Raw genomic sequence first — 14465 nt, 5'->3', positions numbered from 1 at the left:
TGAATATGTACTGTCATGTGTAAAGGTGATACAGGTCTGTCGCGATATCTATGTCAGGCCTGGTCCTGTTCTGCCTGTCAGCCGACTGTAGAGTCGGAGCAGAGGTTGGATTCGCTGTGCGGTTTAACAAGCATCGACATGATCGGACTAAGCTGCTTTACATGACGGATAGAACGCTGTTGCAGGCTGCTAGGGAACAGCCAAACTGCAATGACTTTGTAATGCCTTGCCCACAGTTCCTTGCCTTCAGTATCACTAATCGTAACAGGCCTGCATTATCATAGACGAAACTCACGAGCGTGAATTGGTAACTGACATGCTGCTTGTCCTGCTAAAAGTGGCAATCTCCCAGCGTACCGGCCTCAAAGTAGTGGCCATGTTGGCTACACCAGGCGCCCAAAGGTTCCTCGACTACTTCGGCGACAAAAAGGCCACTTACTTTGAACTCAGTGGCCAGAACCATTCCCGCCCAGATCACATACATCAATGAACCTATTCTGGGAGTCTTCAATGCGGCCCTGAATCTGGTCAAATGTATCCACGAAAGGGAGGAGGATGGAGATACCCTCATGTTTTTTCATCCGCAGCCGAATGCGAGGAAGCCTGTCTCCTGCTTCGCAAAAACACAAGGGGCTTGCAGTTCTTGCCGCTTTACTGTCAGCTACCGGAGCACCAGAAGAGTCGAGTGCTTCAACAGAGCACAAAGCGAATGTGTGTATGTGCCACCAACATTGCTGAAGCCAGCATGACTATCGATGGCATTGTCCATGTCATAGGTCTGTTTTTACGCTTATGATTCTGCGAGTGAATATACCGATTAGATCTTGACTCTCCTCCACCTGCAGCCCGAGAAGGACCCCGAAAACACTCCCGAGTAGGTAGGGCTCCAACTAGACACACCCGTCCCAAGTTTGACATTCGGCCTGTTTAAGTAATGCTCTTGATGTTCATCTTCATTTCTATTTCTTTATCGATGCTCCCACTCTTATAGTGCCAGAAGTTCCATGCGGCTGCGCTCTCGTCTTTACATCACCCGTTTTTGTTTCTGCCCATGCTTCATGTGTTGAAGGTTCTTAGCGCCAGCTACGCCCTTTTCCCTTACTCCTTGTTTTTACCTTTTACGGAAACACTTGGCCATGCTGCATTGGAAGGAATCAGGACCGGTTGTCGGTCTTTTATAAATCAACCGTCCGTCTTCCCCTTTTCTCTTCCAGTCATACAAGCTATTTACCTTACTTTTTAACATAATATATGCCTCTGTTACGTTTTGAATTCCATAGTAATAGGTTAAGATCGGTATCCTTATGTATAGAAGGGGGCTCTTTACTCCTGTCATCTGTCATCCTCAACTCTACTAAGGTCTATAACCTCTTTGTTGCTGAATTACTAGAGACTATTAATAGCATGTTTCACGTGAGATATGCTTTGCTTTAGATGAAAATGTGCTATGGCACTCGTGTTAAGTCTCCTAAGCTCTATATGCTCTTGTGCTTATTCCATGTTGACGAAGTTGTTGGTAGCTTGTGATGGTATACTTTAAGCCCGAGATTTGAAGCCTTGAGAACAAATCGACTGTGTGACATGAAGAATATGGTGAGGGCTTGCATCCTTGGATTTTCTGGGTTTAAGAAGTGCATGTTGCCAACGTTTGACTGTTGGCCGACGTTCAGCTAGACTCAGAATGGGGAAGACCCTTCGAATGGCGATCAAATAGGGTGGTACGCAAATCAACTGAGAACTTTAGAAGGAGTTCTACTTGATTTCTGCATACCTCCGACTGGTAGATGTTGTGGAGATTTCGACTGATAACGCTCCAAGCCCGTATATCCGCCAAGAGTGGCCACAGACAGTCAATGTCGCTCCAAAAGCCTTTGTACCTGGCAGGGAAACCCTTCTCCAGACTTTTCCATTCTGCATATGAGTCGAGCTTCCCATCTTTCTCAATATCCAGAACACCAACCATCCGGGCCAGATGGGTTGGTGCTTGAAGCATGACAGTTGCTTGATTCTTGGAAGAAAGTCCACGCCTGCGGTTTTCCAACATTGACCTTGCTTGAATAAGCTCTTCCACCAAACCACACATTATGGTTCTGATGGCAAGTAAAACCTCGTCTTTCACAGGTGCCGGTGCTCCCAATATTTTCAGAATGCATTTCCATTCGACAGCTCGGCAAGGGAGGTTGCGGATCTGATCTCGCATATGTCTCGCGAACTCAGGTGACAAGGTGATGATCTCCGGAAGATCAGGACTCACACAAGTGCCTTCCTCGTGCTCAGTTCCGGAATGTGATCCGTCCATATCATCATCAAAGTCGACGATTTCACCGCTGAGAGCTTTGAGACAGCCTCTTGCAAAGGTAGCCAGGTCTTCAGTCCATGTATGAGGCCTATCTTCAATAGTAGGGGTAATCAGTCCAGCCTCCTCATCGTCTGCCTTCTGCCGAGCCCAAAGACGCTGCATCATTTTGGAAGCGTCTATCATTCGCTGTAACTGCCCATGTCTTGTGAGATAGTGATCTATCTGTGCATACTGACCAGGGTAAACTTCATAGTCGCTCGGGATTTCCTCGAGAAGTTGAAGAGCACGGGACTCAGACAAAGCTAGTCGCTCGCGTTCGCCCAGTGTGGTGAACCACTCAGGGTGTTGGGCGATCAGGTCAAATTCGGCTGTTGTAATCGACTGGGGGCCTTCTAGTTTGATCAAGACGCTCTCCAAATCTGACTCAATATGATCCATTGTGTTTCTCGTTGAAAATTCGTGCGTCTCTGTTGATGATATTGGTGTCGTAACTCCACTAAATGGTTGTGTTCGGTTTGGGTCGAGTTCTGTTCCGTCGTTTGAAGCAGGGCGCCTCTGAGTTGCTTGTCTTGTTCTTGAAATGTTCTCCTGATATTGACGAGTCGTTCACGGGGGTTTTTTTTTTGGGTTGTGGGGGGGGGGGGGGGGGGGACGAAAACACGACGGAGTCTGTTGTGCTGGAGGGGATACTTTTTTTCGCGCTTCAGGGGACAGCTGGCAATACCAGTGAAGGAGCTCAGAATTACCGAAGGTAGAGATGGTTCTTTTCATTCAGGTTTCTCAAACAGGAGAAGATCAAATGTGTAAAGGTGAAAGGAGAAATTTGTGCGCGGTGCAAATGAAGTAAGGTGGAGAGCTTGAGCACCTTCCCCTCGAGTGACATGATTTTTGGAAGGTGCAGGTCGGTGTTGCTTCGTGCCTGGATGTTCACATCCTCACAAGGTCATTCATTCCATTCCTGTATGAGGTCCATGAGCTGCAGGACCTCTTGAAGAATGGCCTTCTATTATTTGAAGTGTTAGTACAAAGGGAGTTCAAAATTTGGTCTCCTAAAGCAATAGGTTTCTTTTCTATGATCGCTTCCCCTCAAACTTCAACAAAGGCTATGTCTTCGAATGCACCACTGATATGATGAACGAGTCTTTGATCTTCCAGTGTCATCCATGCTGATCCTTCCAAGAGACATGATCAAATCATGGCGATAAGCGACTGCCCAAGGCTTTGTTATCAAAGATGAACCTAGATGCATTAGACCATGTTGTGTCTGGATTGCCTCGGCTTCTACTAAAGCTCTCTGGAAACTTAGTTCTGAGACTGAGTACGAAAGGAGACTACTATCAATGCCTAGTTAAGAGGATGCAATCTTTGAGTTCTGTATGTCAGGTATGTTATGAAATCAATCCCTAGTCGACTTTGGGGCAGTTTGTATTCTTCTCCCAAAAGAGACTGACCTCTCGAGGCTTCAGCACTGATAATCTTGTTTTCGTCTCTAAGCAGGGAAGAATTTCTGACTGCTCGTCAGGATACCTCTAACATGGCACTGCAAAAGACTCACCCTTTGGGAGAAAACAACCACCGATTTTCTGATTACACTCTCACAAGTTCATGAGACTTTCTAATTCACTGCCTTGGAGAACATTCCTGATGGGTTACCAAGGAGACTTATGCAAACTATCATCACAACTCCGCGCTGAAAGGGTGAACAATGGGAATAATCTTTGCTAAATTTAGGCCTAAGATTATCCTAAAATCATAAAAGATTTAGCTAAATATCCTAAGGCTAGATACGTGAGATCTAAAGTTCATGATTTCTATTCTAATTTCATGTCCTATCCCGATGGTAACTTGAGTCAGGATTGAACCACATCTATTTCACCCTCCTCATCGGCGGATAAACACTGCCGCTAAGCGTGCAATAACACTAAGAAGTCTCGACATGAGCCGGACCTTGGTTGTTTTGTCAAACTCATTAGGATCTACCCTTGAGGGACGGGCGCCATCTGCTGCCTCCTTGCCGAAGCCGTCCCTCAGGGTTTCGACCATTGACAAAACCTCCGCCTGGATTGGCCTCCTACATTGAGTGCGTCGATCAGGGGCTTCCAGTTGGCGGTGGTTGCGTCGTGGTATTGGTGCGCTCGGTGCGGGTCCAAGGTTTCTAGTTCTTGGGCGTCCAAAAGCTCATCGGACGACACGGGAGGCTCCTCTGGGTCGGTAGTCGTTTCCTGTGTTGTGGTGCCGTTGGTCGTGAGCGATTCTATATCACCCACCTTTGGTAGACTTCCCTCGGCCATTGCATTCATGAGCTCGTGGATCATGCCGTCCCACTTGAACGCCATTTGGTTTGTGTCTTAGATCAAGTCTTCGATATTCTTTTCTAGTCGGAGTGCCAACTTGAATCTCATCTTGTTCCTCGTTTCGAGGTGAGGACAAAGTATGGTCGAGTGGCACCTGCGCCTCAATGCTCCCATCTGTCTCCAGCCCAATCGCCTGGTCATCTCCAGGTCAACTGCTGGCATTCGTCCAACACCTCCGACTCCAGATTATCAGAGTTCTCAGCCATCAAGTATAGGTAGACAACGTGGCTACCGGCTTTGTTGGTATCGAGCCCACAGGATGTATTTACAAGAAGACAATGAGTCTGTCGATGAGCTCCTTAGGGGGCTCAACGATCCCTAATGGTGTCGCATGATATATCCAATGCGTATCTATGCCGTTTCTGTGGGCAAAGGTACGATGTGACGGTTGGTGCCCGGCGTCATCGCTGACCTTGAGGTTTTGAAGAGGTTCAACGGGAAGATATTGCAGGACTCGGTTGTTCTGGTGCACGAGTCTTGCCATTGGCGCTGGTTGCTCCTCGAAAACTGCGACCTTATCCTTCACAAATCGTTGAAGCCGGGAAATTTTTCCGAACACAGTGCAACCTTCATGGAATATTGTGTTGATCCCCGCCACGAAGTTGGGAGGCTCAGTTCTCGAGTCGAATCTTTCCGTGTTGTCCGTGAATGAGACCTCGTTGACCTTGGCCTTGTCCTACATAAACACATGCTGGATGGCGATCCCCGAAATACCCACATAGACTGCAGGTTTTCTCCGGGGATCTCGACTGGCAGATGGTCTGGCATATGCTTTGCTCCGTCTCGGGGGATAAAGAGGCGGCTGGCACGCACATATTGTCGGACAATCCTCATATCCCCATTTGTCACCTTCGACACCCCATTTCCTGATGCCCAGGCCTTGTTAAAATAGGTGCCATGGACAGGCACTTCGTGGAGCTCATCGCTGGTGTCGAGCATGCACTCGTGATTGTGTGCAGCAATCACTACCTGACCAGACAGGAGGGCTGTTTTTCTGCGACATTCGTCAAGCCTTCATGGCACGGCCGGGTGAGTTTCATTGGATCTCACCGCGATTATTGCAGCCATAGATCGCGATTTTCCTGTTATTTGTCAGTGAAGGTATGGATAGGGACCTGGGTGCGATAGGCAGTCTCGTATATAAGAGGTATGATTTAGTAGTGCCTAGGATATACGGTGTTATTATCATATGGATTCGTGTAAAATCCATCGCTGGTGAATTGTGTTTATGTGGATCAAATATCAGGAAACTTGGCATGAATGAGTGTATTACGTACTAAAACAAACCTGAGCACACAATCTTGAACGCTATCTTCCTTTCTTGCCTGTACTGTTGCTTTGGCCTATGTTTGTTAAGATATTGTCAAGTAAAGCAAACCGGTTGTAAACACAGAGAAGCATTATTAAATATAGTACCCTAGAGCTTCGCCAGTCCATATAAGTTCTTGCCAAGACTTTGGTATTGCCAACTCAGGAAATATTGCTACGTATCTCAACTACTCCTGTCTTTCAAGTCTGTCAGCTCAATGCGTTTGCGCGAATAATCAAAGCAGTCTCGGCGCGTATAGCCGTTATACGGCGAGGCCGACTCGTTCCGCGGCGCAGTCTAGGTGAGCACGGTGAGCACGGAGATACCAACCCTCGTCGGTATCGAAAACGTTCCACACGATGTCTTGGTAACGTGTCTGTCTCATGATTCGACAAGTTGTAAGTGGCCTCTCGAGGCTCACGGACCCGCGAGATCGGGACCAACCGGGCTGCTTCCATGTGCTCTATCAAGACAAGATATCTTGTTCTGGATGTTCTAGCGAGCTTCTAGAGTGTTTCGGGCTCGGGTTCTCACCGAGCTTCCCTTTTGATCTGATGCGCGACGTTCCACATGGAAAGGACGAAAGACATCAGCCCTGAGGTTCTGACTGTGTTGGAGTTGATGGTTGGAGTTGGAGTTGAAGCTAGGGGGCCGGGCCGGCAGTCCAAGCTCCGGACCAGTTGGTGTTGAGCTTGACTCGCTGTCCTGGGGTTGGAGACACTGTGGGTAAGGGAAGAGGCCAAACTGGGGTTTTAGGTAACGATATCGAGGCTAGACCCTCTGAGATCGTCACAATGCCAATGTTTGCGGGTCTTGGCCGGACTCAAACGTCCCGGTTAGGTTGAGATTGGGCAGGATATCAGGGAAGAGAAGTTGAACGAAGGAATAATAGGAACTAAACTTATTATTCTGACTACCCAGGTTACTCCGTACACTGAGGTGAATTCCTTGCTCACCTCAATGCTACCCCCACCTAAGCTCTTGAGCTAGCATTAATGGACAGTGGCAGTACGTCACTTTGCTTGCCATTGAGGTGAGGAGCTTTCAAATAATTGCGCGGGGGCCAGATAATAGAAAGAGAAAACTTGAAAAAGTAGGACAAAACTCCAATGATTGGACAGAGCTGGTAACGTGCATATCTGTTAGAGAAGCGTCTCGACTTTCAAACGACATGACATGTCGTATCAGGCAGCGAAAAGGGGGGCCATCTACCCCAGGATTGACGCTGTAATGGAACGTCAAAGCTGCGAATAGTGGCATGCTTGAGAGATTATGCGTCCTGCTTTGGACACTCGGTGTGAGCTGTTTGGCGATCATGTTGGATCTTGGGGCGAAGCTTGGTTACCTCGACACGCAACACGATAATTACGCAGCTAAAGAATTGACTCTAGAGATGCCGTTTTCCGTTACGGGTAATGCATGATGCATACGGATACAATCCAGCCCAATCCCATCCAATCCAATCCAATTGCAGCTCTTTTCTTCACCACCTCCTTCACCTTGCAGCCCCAGGTCAATGCTCACCTGGCTCCTGGGGCCTCACAGACCAATTGACAAGGCACTGTTTACAGTTTCTGGTCGCTGAATGGCCTCTTTTCTTTCCTTTCTTCTGCTTTTCTTCCTGCTGTGGTACAGTACCTGGAGAGGCAACCTAAAAGGTCCCACCCCCGAATTTTTCTGTGCTTTAGTGACCAAGGCCATTACTGGTTTTTTTGGCACTTATATCCAATCCCCCGTAAACATCCACACTGAGTTTTCTTCCTCTCTCTCCCTTCTTTCTCCTCTTCCTGAGATAGACCATCTCTTCCCATGCCGACATCTTGATCCGGCTGTCGCGACTATTGTGACTTGCATGACTGGGCCGCCTCACTAGAGCCATATTGCCAGCTTCCTATTACCTAACCTGGTCCTGCTAGGAACCACCACCTCTACTACTACTACTACTACTACCTAATCAAATACTACTCCAACCTTTCATTAACTCTCTTCTCTTTATCCCTCTCTCGCATCGCCACCATGTCTTTCAGTGGACGCAAGTTCTCTATCAACCGCCATACTGGCGCACCCAAGACGCTCACTCGACGTTTCAGTACGACTGAGCCTTCAACCAACGGTAAGCATTTGTGTCTCGTCTGTGGCTTGTTTGTTCCGGAGCTTGGCTTCTCGCTATAACGTTGCACCTCTCTATCTTGAAGGAGTTGCTCGAACTACTTCAACACCACATTCTCCAACTTGACGAGTTGTCTACGATAAATCAACAACCAAAGCCTCGTCTACTCTCTTCACCGTTTTCTTACCTCCCCTCACCGTCCCGCCTTTTCACTCTCACTACCGGCGCCACCGATGCGGTCTTCCCCCTCACAATCCCTGCCGTTTTGCCCCTCCATTGACTGAACCCCTCCAAATCCGCCTTACATGAGCTATACAGGAGCTTGGCTGCAGCTACAGCTCTGAGTTGCCCCACAACGTCATAATTCAACTCCCCAACGCGATAGAGATATTGTATGAAAATAACTGTACCCAATCACATTATACTAATTCAATATCTTGTTAGAATTCCAATCCAAGGTTCATCGTCAGTTCCGAAATGCTCATGAGGGACACATGCCTCATGCTGGTCTCGATGCCAGCCGATCATCCACTGGTGTTATCTGGTGTACAGAGCGAGCCTCTGAGTATGGATACCTCGAGGATCCTGAATCATGGGCCAACCTTGGCCAGGGTGCCCCTGAAGTCGAGGATGACATTGAGGGCTGTTTCCCCCGACCCGAGACCATCAACATTTCAATGGCTGGCCGAGAGTATGGCCCTACCGCTGGTATCAAACCCTTGAGAGAGGCGGTTGCCAAGCTTTACAATGAGGAACACCGTCAGGGTAAGGAGAGTCAATACACCTGGGAGAACGTAGCTATCGTTCCTGGTGGCCGTGCTGGTCTCATCCGTATCGCCGCGGTTCTCGGCAACTCATACCTGTCTTTCTTCTTGCCCGACTACACGGCTTACAATGAGATGCTGAGTCTTTTCAAGAACGTGCGTTTTACTCTAGCGAAAAACCTATGCTTGGTGGTGGGGTGCTGACGAAATCTCACAGTTTGCCGCCATTCCCGTCCCTCTGGCTGAAGAGGACGGCTACCACATTCACCCTGACAAGATTGCCGAAGAAATTGCCCGCGGTACCTCTGTCATTCTTACCTCTAACCCTCGTAACCCCACCGGCCGTGTTATCGCCAACCCGGAACTTGCGGAGATCCAGGACATCTGTCGAGACAGAGCCACATTCATCAGCGACGAGTTCTACTCGGGATACAACTACACATCGAATTGCGATGGGTCGACCATCTCAGCGGCTGAGAACGTGGATGACGTCGACGAAGATGATGTTCTGATCATCGATGGTCTCACCAAGCGCTTTCGTCTGCCCGGTTGGAGAATTGCTTGGATCCTGGGACCCAAGGGTAAGCGCATCAAACAACCCACGCACCAGGAAAAGACACTAATTTTGTCCTGCCAGAATATATCAATGCGTACGTCCTACTATGAATTTTCTCTGAACTTTTTGAGTCATTTTTGTTGGTGCCCCTTTTCTGCCATATATGACTGACATACTTGTAGCATCGGTTCATGCGGTTCTTACCTGGACGGTGGTGCCTCTCATCCTTTCCAGGAAGCTGCTATTCCTATGCTTGAGCCCAGTTTGGTCAAGAAAGAGATGATTCACCTTCAGTCTCACTTCAGAGTAGGTCCTGCGAGGCGCATCAAGAGAACACGGAAAGCTCACTGTTCCTAGGATAAGCGTGACTTCGTTGTACGACGCCTGCGGGAGATGGGATTCGTCATCAAGTACGTGCCGGATTCGACATTCTACCTGTAAGTCACTACACCTACTTGGCCATTTAATCGACTCTAAACGATTCTCAGTTGGCTCAACCTCGAGGGTCTTCCCGAGTCCATCTCCGATGGCCTCAACTTCTTCCAGGCCTGTCTTGCTGAGAAGGTTATTGTGGTGCCTGGAATCTTTTTCGATCTTAACCCTTCACGCCGTCGTGATCTTTTCGACTCTCCCTGCCATCACTTCGTTCGACTCTCCTACGGTCCCCGCATGGACGTTCTAAAGATGGGAATGGACGCCATTGAACGTGTTGTTCAGAAGTGAGTTCTACTCCCACCAATATCTCGTCATAGTAGTTACAGAGCTAACAGGCTGTAGGCACCGAAAGCTCAACTAAGTCTTCTCCTAAACGAATCAATACTTGGCTTGCTTGAAGTTTGGCTCGGCCACATGAGTTATGTGTTGTTTTATTGCCTGAGCCGGGTTGTGGAGGAGCTTTGCGCTTTGACGGTTTTGAGACATCTCACAGAGAGTATTATCTCACAGAGACAGCAGATATGCAGTCACGACTGTCATGCATGACAAATGTATGTAGCTGAACATGAGTTAAGCTGAGGTGACACAAGAAATAGTATTGGAAGAAATCATCCTTTGATAGATGGAGGGGTCTGCTAGATCGTCTCAGGCACTTGCATTCATCGTTATTCTCCTAATGAAATGTCATTGTCTCGGGCTCTTTGAATCATTTGAAACCCCACGATTAGTCCTCTATCACTCGATCATGGTCTGACTAAATACTCTATCCATCGCACCCTTTTGGCAAGTTACCCCACGCTGAGCATAAAAAGACGACACACAGGAACTCTAGACCGCCGCATCTCTGCAGCTGCATCTATCACGCCTTTTGCCGCCCTCAAGTCCCCTCATCCAGCTTAGCTCGTCATCGCCCCTGCTCCCGCTTGGATGAGACCCTGAGTTAGCCTTTCAAAAGTGATAATCCTATCAGAAGTTCGGGTGATGGCGACATTGCACTGAGGCGTAGATCTACCCGCACATCTCGCTCAAAAGTCCCGATCTCTATATAAAACAAGCAAAAATGGCCGAAAGGACGATACCCGCTGTGGATAGTTCTTGATGTGAGGTCAAGTCCCCCCCACTGTAACTGTATGTAGGTTAGTAGTTTGTGGTGTTCTGGTAGACTAGTTGGCCAGTACGAACAACTGTAATGCTTCTAACGAGGGGAAATTCGGCAAAGCACTACCAGTATGATAAACTGTTTTCCGATATCTTATGATAATTATATCATGAATCTCGATCTATTCTGGTTGTTTGAGTGTTGGAATATAGAAGACAATCGAGCGGCTACCTACCTTAGTTCTAGAATTGGCGCAGGGATTCTTAGTGGTTGGTCTACTCTATCGGCTTCCATTTTTTTCTATCCTCCGCCTAGTCAACTTTATTCCACTACACTCTCACATTGTCCTTTAACTTTTCAGTATAATAATCCTTCAGTAGAACCCCCCAGACTCGGTCAGACTCATAAAAAGTCGGTCAATTCAAACAAGACTTATCATATAGTGAGAGTTCCGTGCTTTGGTCTACTCACAAATCACTCTCACTCACCGAGTGAAGCCATACCAACTCACCCACATTATGCTCAAGCGGCTCCCACGTTTTACAATCACTCGTCTATACAACACTACATTTGCACCTCGCTTCTCCAGTACAATGTCAAGCAACGATCAGCAAACACAGACAGGGTCCAGCGAAGCTAAGGACGCCAACAAGACACCACTTCCTCTTCCAGCCCCAGAACATGCCGCCGCAGACCAGGGCGATGACGTGACGTCTCTTCGCGTGGGCGAGTCTGTTAAGCTCGACGCCATGGGCCCGCTCGTGGTAAACACAGATGGAACTATGGGCAGGATTGGAAACTGGGCGGGTATGACTGAGCATGAGAGAGCGCAGACGTTGAGATTGTTGGGAAAGAGGAACAAGGAGAGGATGGACGTTCTCAAGGCTAAGAAAGCGGAGGAGGAGCAAAAGTCAGACACCAATGCCGATAAATGAGGGCGATTTAATGCTATGAGGAATAATAGAAGCCCTCGGATGTTCGGATAATGGGATGAAGATGCCGGAAATTAGATGCAATGGATGACATTACGACTCTTCTCACAGACACAGGCAAACTAGACTTTTTGAACGTGTTGAATCTTAAGAAACTAGTCACGGAACGATGTATCGTATACCCGTTGATATCATTGCAAAACAAAAAAGCCCTCCCAGTTAGTCCTGTCATCCGAAGACAGGGACTGGTCTCTATCAGTTGCCTTCAAACAACCATGCATATCCATCATATCGTCATCCACTGAACGTCACCTCACGAAGCCTCGCGATATTTTAGGTTGTGCACCATACAAGGCAGCCTTGATGGCTAGCCTCAGTGCCCCACCATCATACACCATGTATCCCAGACATTGTTGAAAAGATCAGAATTAAACGCCACATTGCCTTCCCCAGATGCTCCGAGCCAGAACGCCGCCCGTCTTTGTCGCCGTATTGTCTTCCCCAACGCTATACGTCGGATCACCTTGTCTCCTCCTTGACGGCGGACTTAGCTTTTGACTCGGACTTGTCGGTAGACTTGGACGCGGCAAACTCCTTCCATAATGTGACGATCTCATCGTTGCCTTCGTTCTTTTCAACAAGAAGGTTCTTGAGCCACTTGTTCTCCATCTCAAGCTGTTGGACTTTGCTCTCCAGGACGGAAACCTTCTCGGACATCTCCTTGGCGGACTTCTCGAGGGCTTGCTCGCGCTGCTTCTTCTTGATGCGGAAACGAGCACTAGCAGCAGTGTTGCGTCTTCGCTTGTCCTCCTCGGCAGCATGGCGAGAGGCTTCCTCAAAGTTGAGGCTTCCGCGGCCGGCACCAGGGCCACTCTCAGAGCCACGCTTCTCAGCTGAAGGTTGAGGAGTAGCCTGCTGACCGTAGTGGGAGGCTTGTTGCTGTTGCTGGACGGGCTGATAGCCCGTGGGGGCGTTTGGCTGCATAGATGGGAAGTTCTGGGCACCATCCGCGAAGCCGTTCAAAGGAGTGGATGGGTAGGTACTGGTAAAGTCGGGGAAGCTAAAATCGCCTGCCATCGTAATGTGGTCAGTTGATGTCGAGGAGAGTCAAGTATCATGACGAAGACGAGAAGATAGTAGACATTGAGAGTTGAAGAGTAACAGATAGTCTTGCATAGGCCCTTGAGGCCTGGGGAAGCAGGCTTTCCCAACTTGGGAAGTGGTTGTGAGGTGCAGGGGTGTAGGTCGATGTCGTGATCAGTGCCGGCAAATCACGAGATATTGCACCATAGACACCACCACCCTCCAGCCACTGATATCGAGCTGGGGATCCCAGGCGGGCCACACTTAAGTAGACTTGCGTCAGGGGACAACTTGTCCCCAATGACAGAAGGGCGTGATGCACATCGGGAGCAGGGCTCTCAACGGAAGGTGGGGGTAGTAAGGTTAATATCCAGTAAAGCAGTAGAAATGCTGTTCACTGCCGTATTCAGGGTCAGGGTGTATGAGGCCAGGATTTTGACTATCCGCTTGGATAGTGGCCATACGTCTGGAGGAGAGAAGGGAAAACCATGAGCGACAACAAAAATGAAGCAAGACGGATATCAGCACATCTTCGGCATATCTGCATAGAAATTGATGAACAAAATCTCTGCTTTGTGTCGAAACTAATGCTACCGTCTTGGCTCGATCTTTGTCTCATTTTCCATGCTTCCAACTGCTCTTTTCAAACTGGCGCGGCCATAGGGAAACAAATACCATACTGCAGAGATAGCAGAAACTCACCCTGAATGAAATCAAAGCTGTTGGGGTTGATGTCACCAACAACAGAGGGGGCCGGGGTCATTCCATCAGAAGGCGAGGTGCTTTGAGCAGCCTCGATATCAACCTTCAGAGGTTGAGCCTGATAATCGGTGGTCTGGTTCGTCTCAAAATCGAAGAACTGAGTATTGGTAAAAAGAGCGAGATCCTCCTCCATGTTGAAAGGCTCCTCGTGGGCAGTCTCCTGACGGTTGATGGCGTTGAGGTCGCGCAGATACTGCGACACATTGGGGCCGCGACGACCGTTGAAGTTTGACATTTCGGCGATTTAATCGAGATTGATAACTCTTTCTTTCAATGCTTTCTTCAATAACAATATGAATTCCTCGTTGCCCCTTCAATCGATGGTCGACGTTTTTCGTTCGGTACCGGTTCCGAAAGCGGCTCAGCGAGAATGGGCGGGGTTTTGTATGGACAAATTTGCAGCAGGGCCCTGGTGACTCAATAAAGACAGTAACAGCCACAATCACAAAGCGATGGCTGTCGAAGTCGGTGATGTACTTGGGCGGTCGTCGGTGGTATTGTGGTCGAAATCCAGTGTCGAAATTTAACAGTGAATGTATTCCGAGGTTGATTCTGGGGGAATTTGAGGGGAGGAAGTGGAGGAAGAAAGAACGGGCAGTCAAGTCGGTTTTCTCAAAGTGGATGCTAATGGAAGGTAGGTAACTTGCGAGTTGAGGCCGATTGCCGCCGAAGCCACTGGAGAGTGGGTAGTGAGCTGAGGGCAGTCACTGGACAATTCGTGGGATTGTGGGTGGCATCCCCTAGAGGTTTAGTGGGTTAGGT

At 48.6% G+C, this 14465-nt stretch overlaps 7 protein-coding genes across 7 annotated transcripts; 3 read left to right on the top strand and 4 right to left on the bottom strand.

Annotated features, from left to right (window-relative positions):
- Positions 1-1427: 1427 nt before the first annotated feature.
- On the bottom strand, positions 1428-2945 carry FVEG_04850 (hypothetical protein). The gene has a single exon (XM_018892762.1). It carries the CDS (start codon positions 2735-2737, stop codon positions 1667-1669), a length of 1071 nt encoding a protein of 356 aa, XP_018749510.1. The 5' UTR covers positions 2738-2945; the 3' UTR covers positions 1428-1666.
- A 1381-nt stretch (positions 2946-4326) lies between these two features.
- On the bottom strand, positions 4327-4635 carry FVEG_04849 (hypothetical protein; the record flags this gene model as incomplete). Its single annotated transcript, XM_018892761.1, has 1 exon — positions 4327-4635. One exon carries the CDS (start codon positions 4633-4635, stop codon positions 4327-4329), a length of 309 nt encoding a protein of 102 aa, XP_018749509.1.
- Positions 4636-5175: 540 nt separating this feature from the next.
- Positions 5176-5592, bottom strand: FVEG_15557 (hypothetical protein; the record flags this gene model as incomplete). Its single annotated transcript, XM_018904696.1, has 1 exon — positions 5176-5592. The coding sequence occupies one exon, from the start codon at positions 5590-5592 to the stop codon at positions 5176-5178; it is 417 nt and encodes a 138-aa protein (XP_018749508.1).
- A 2386-nt stretch (positions 5593-7978) lies between these two features.
- Positions 7979-10188, top strand: FVEG_04848 (hypothetical protein; the record flags this gene model as incomplete). Its single annotated transcript, XM_018892760.1, has 8 exons — positions 7979-8075; positions 8517-8992; positions 9054-9417; positions 9474-9486; positions 9575-9698; positions 9750-9829; positions 9881-10111; positions 10170-10188. The coding sequence occupies 8 exons, from the start codon at positions 7979-7981 to the stop codon at positions 10186-10188; spliced, it is 1404 nt and encodes a 467-aa protein (XP_018749507.1).
- Positions 10189-11056: 868 nt separating this feature from the next.
- Positions 11057-11566, top strand: FVEG_15556 (hypothetical protein; the record flags this gene model as incomplete). Its single annotated transcript, XM_018904695.1, has 1 exon — positions 11057-11566. The coding sequence occupies one exon, from the start codon at positions 11057-11059 to the stop codon at positions 11564-11566; it is 510 nt and encodes a 169-aa protein (XP_018749506.1).
- On the bottom strand, positions 11382-14372 carry FVEG_04846 (hypothetical protein). The gene is made up of 2 exons (XM_018892759.1): positions 13644-14372; positions 11382-12928 (listed from the first exon to the last, which is right to left on the bottom strand). The coding sequence occupies exons 1-2, from the start codon at positions 13936-13938 to the stop codon at positions 12378-12380; spliced, it is 846 nt and encodes a 281-aa protein (XP_018749504.1). The 5' UTR covers positions 13939-14372; the 3' UTR covers positions 11382-12377.
- Positions 11520-11861, top strand: FVEG_15555 (hypothetical protein; the record flags this gene model as incomplete). The annotated part of the gene is made up of 1 exon (XM_018904694.1): positions 11520-11861. One exon carries the CDS (start codon positions 11520-11522, stop codon positions 11859-11861), a length of 342 nt encoding a protein of 113 aa, XP_018749505.1.
- Positions 14373-14465: the final 93 nt, after the last annotated feature.

This window comes from Fusarium verticillioides, chromosome 4 (genome assembly GCF_000149555.1).
Source record: "Fusarium verticillioides 7600 chromosome 4, whole genome shotgun sequence".
Lineage (NCBI taxonomy): Eukaryota > Fungi > Ascomycota > Sordariomycetes > Hypocreales > Nectriaceae > Fusarium > Fusarium verticillioides.
This window is presented reverse-complemented; position numbering and strand designations above follow the sequence as displayed.

Coding starts and splice junctions, on each gene's coding strand:
- FVEG_04846 (XM_018892759.1), bottom strand. CDS start 13,938: ATGTCAAACTTCAACGGTCGTCGCGGCCCCAATGTGTCGCAGTATCTG. Junction 12,929..13,643: donor CAGCTTTGATTTCATTCAGG/GTGAGTTTCTGC, acceptor TTACGATGGCAG/GCGATTTTAGCTTCCCCGAC.
- FVEG_04850 (XM_018892762.1), bottom strand. CDS start 2,737: ATGGATCATATTGAGTCAGATTTGGAGAGCGTCTTGATCAAACTAGAA.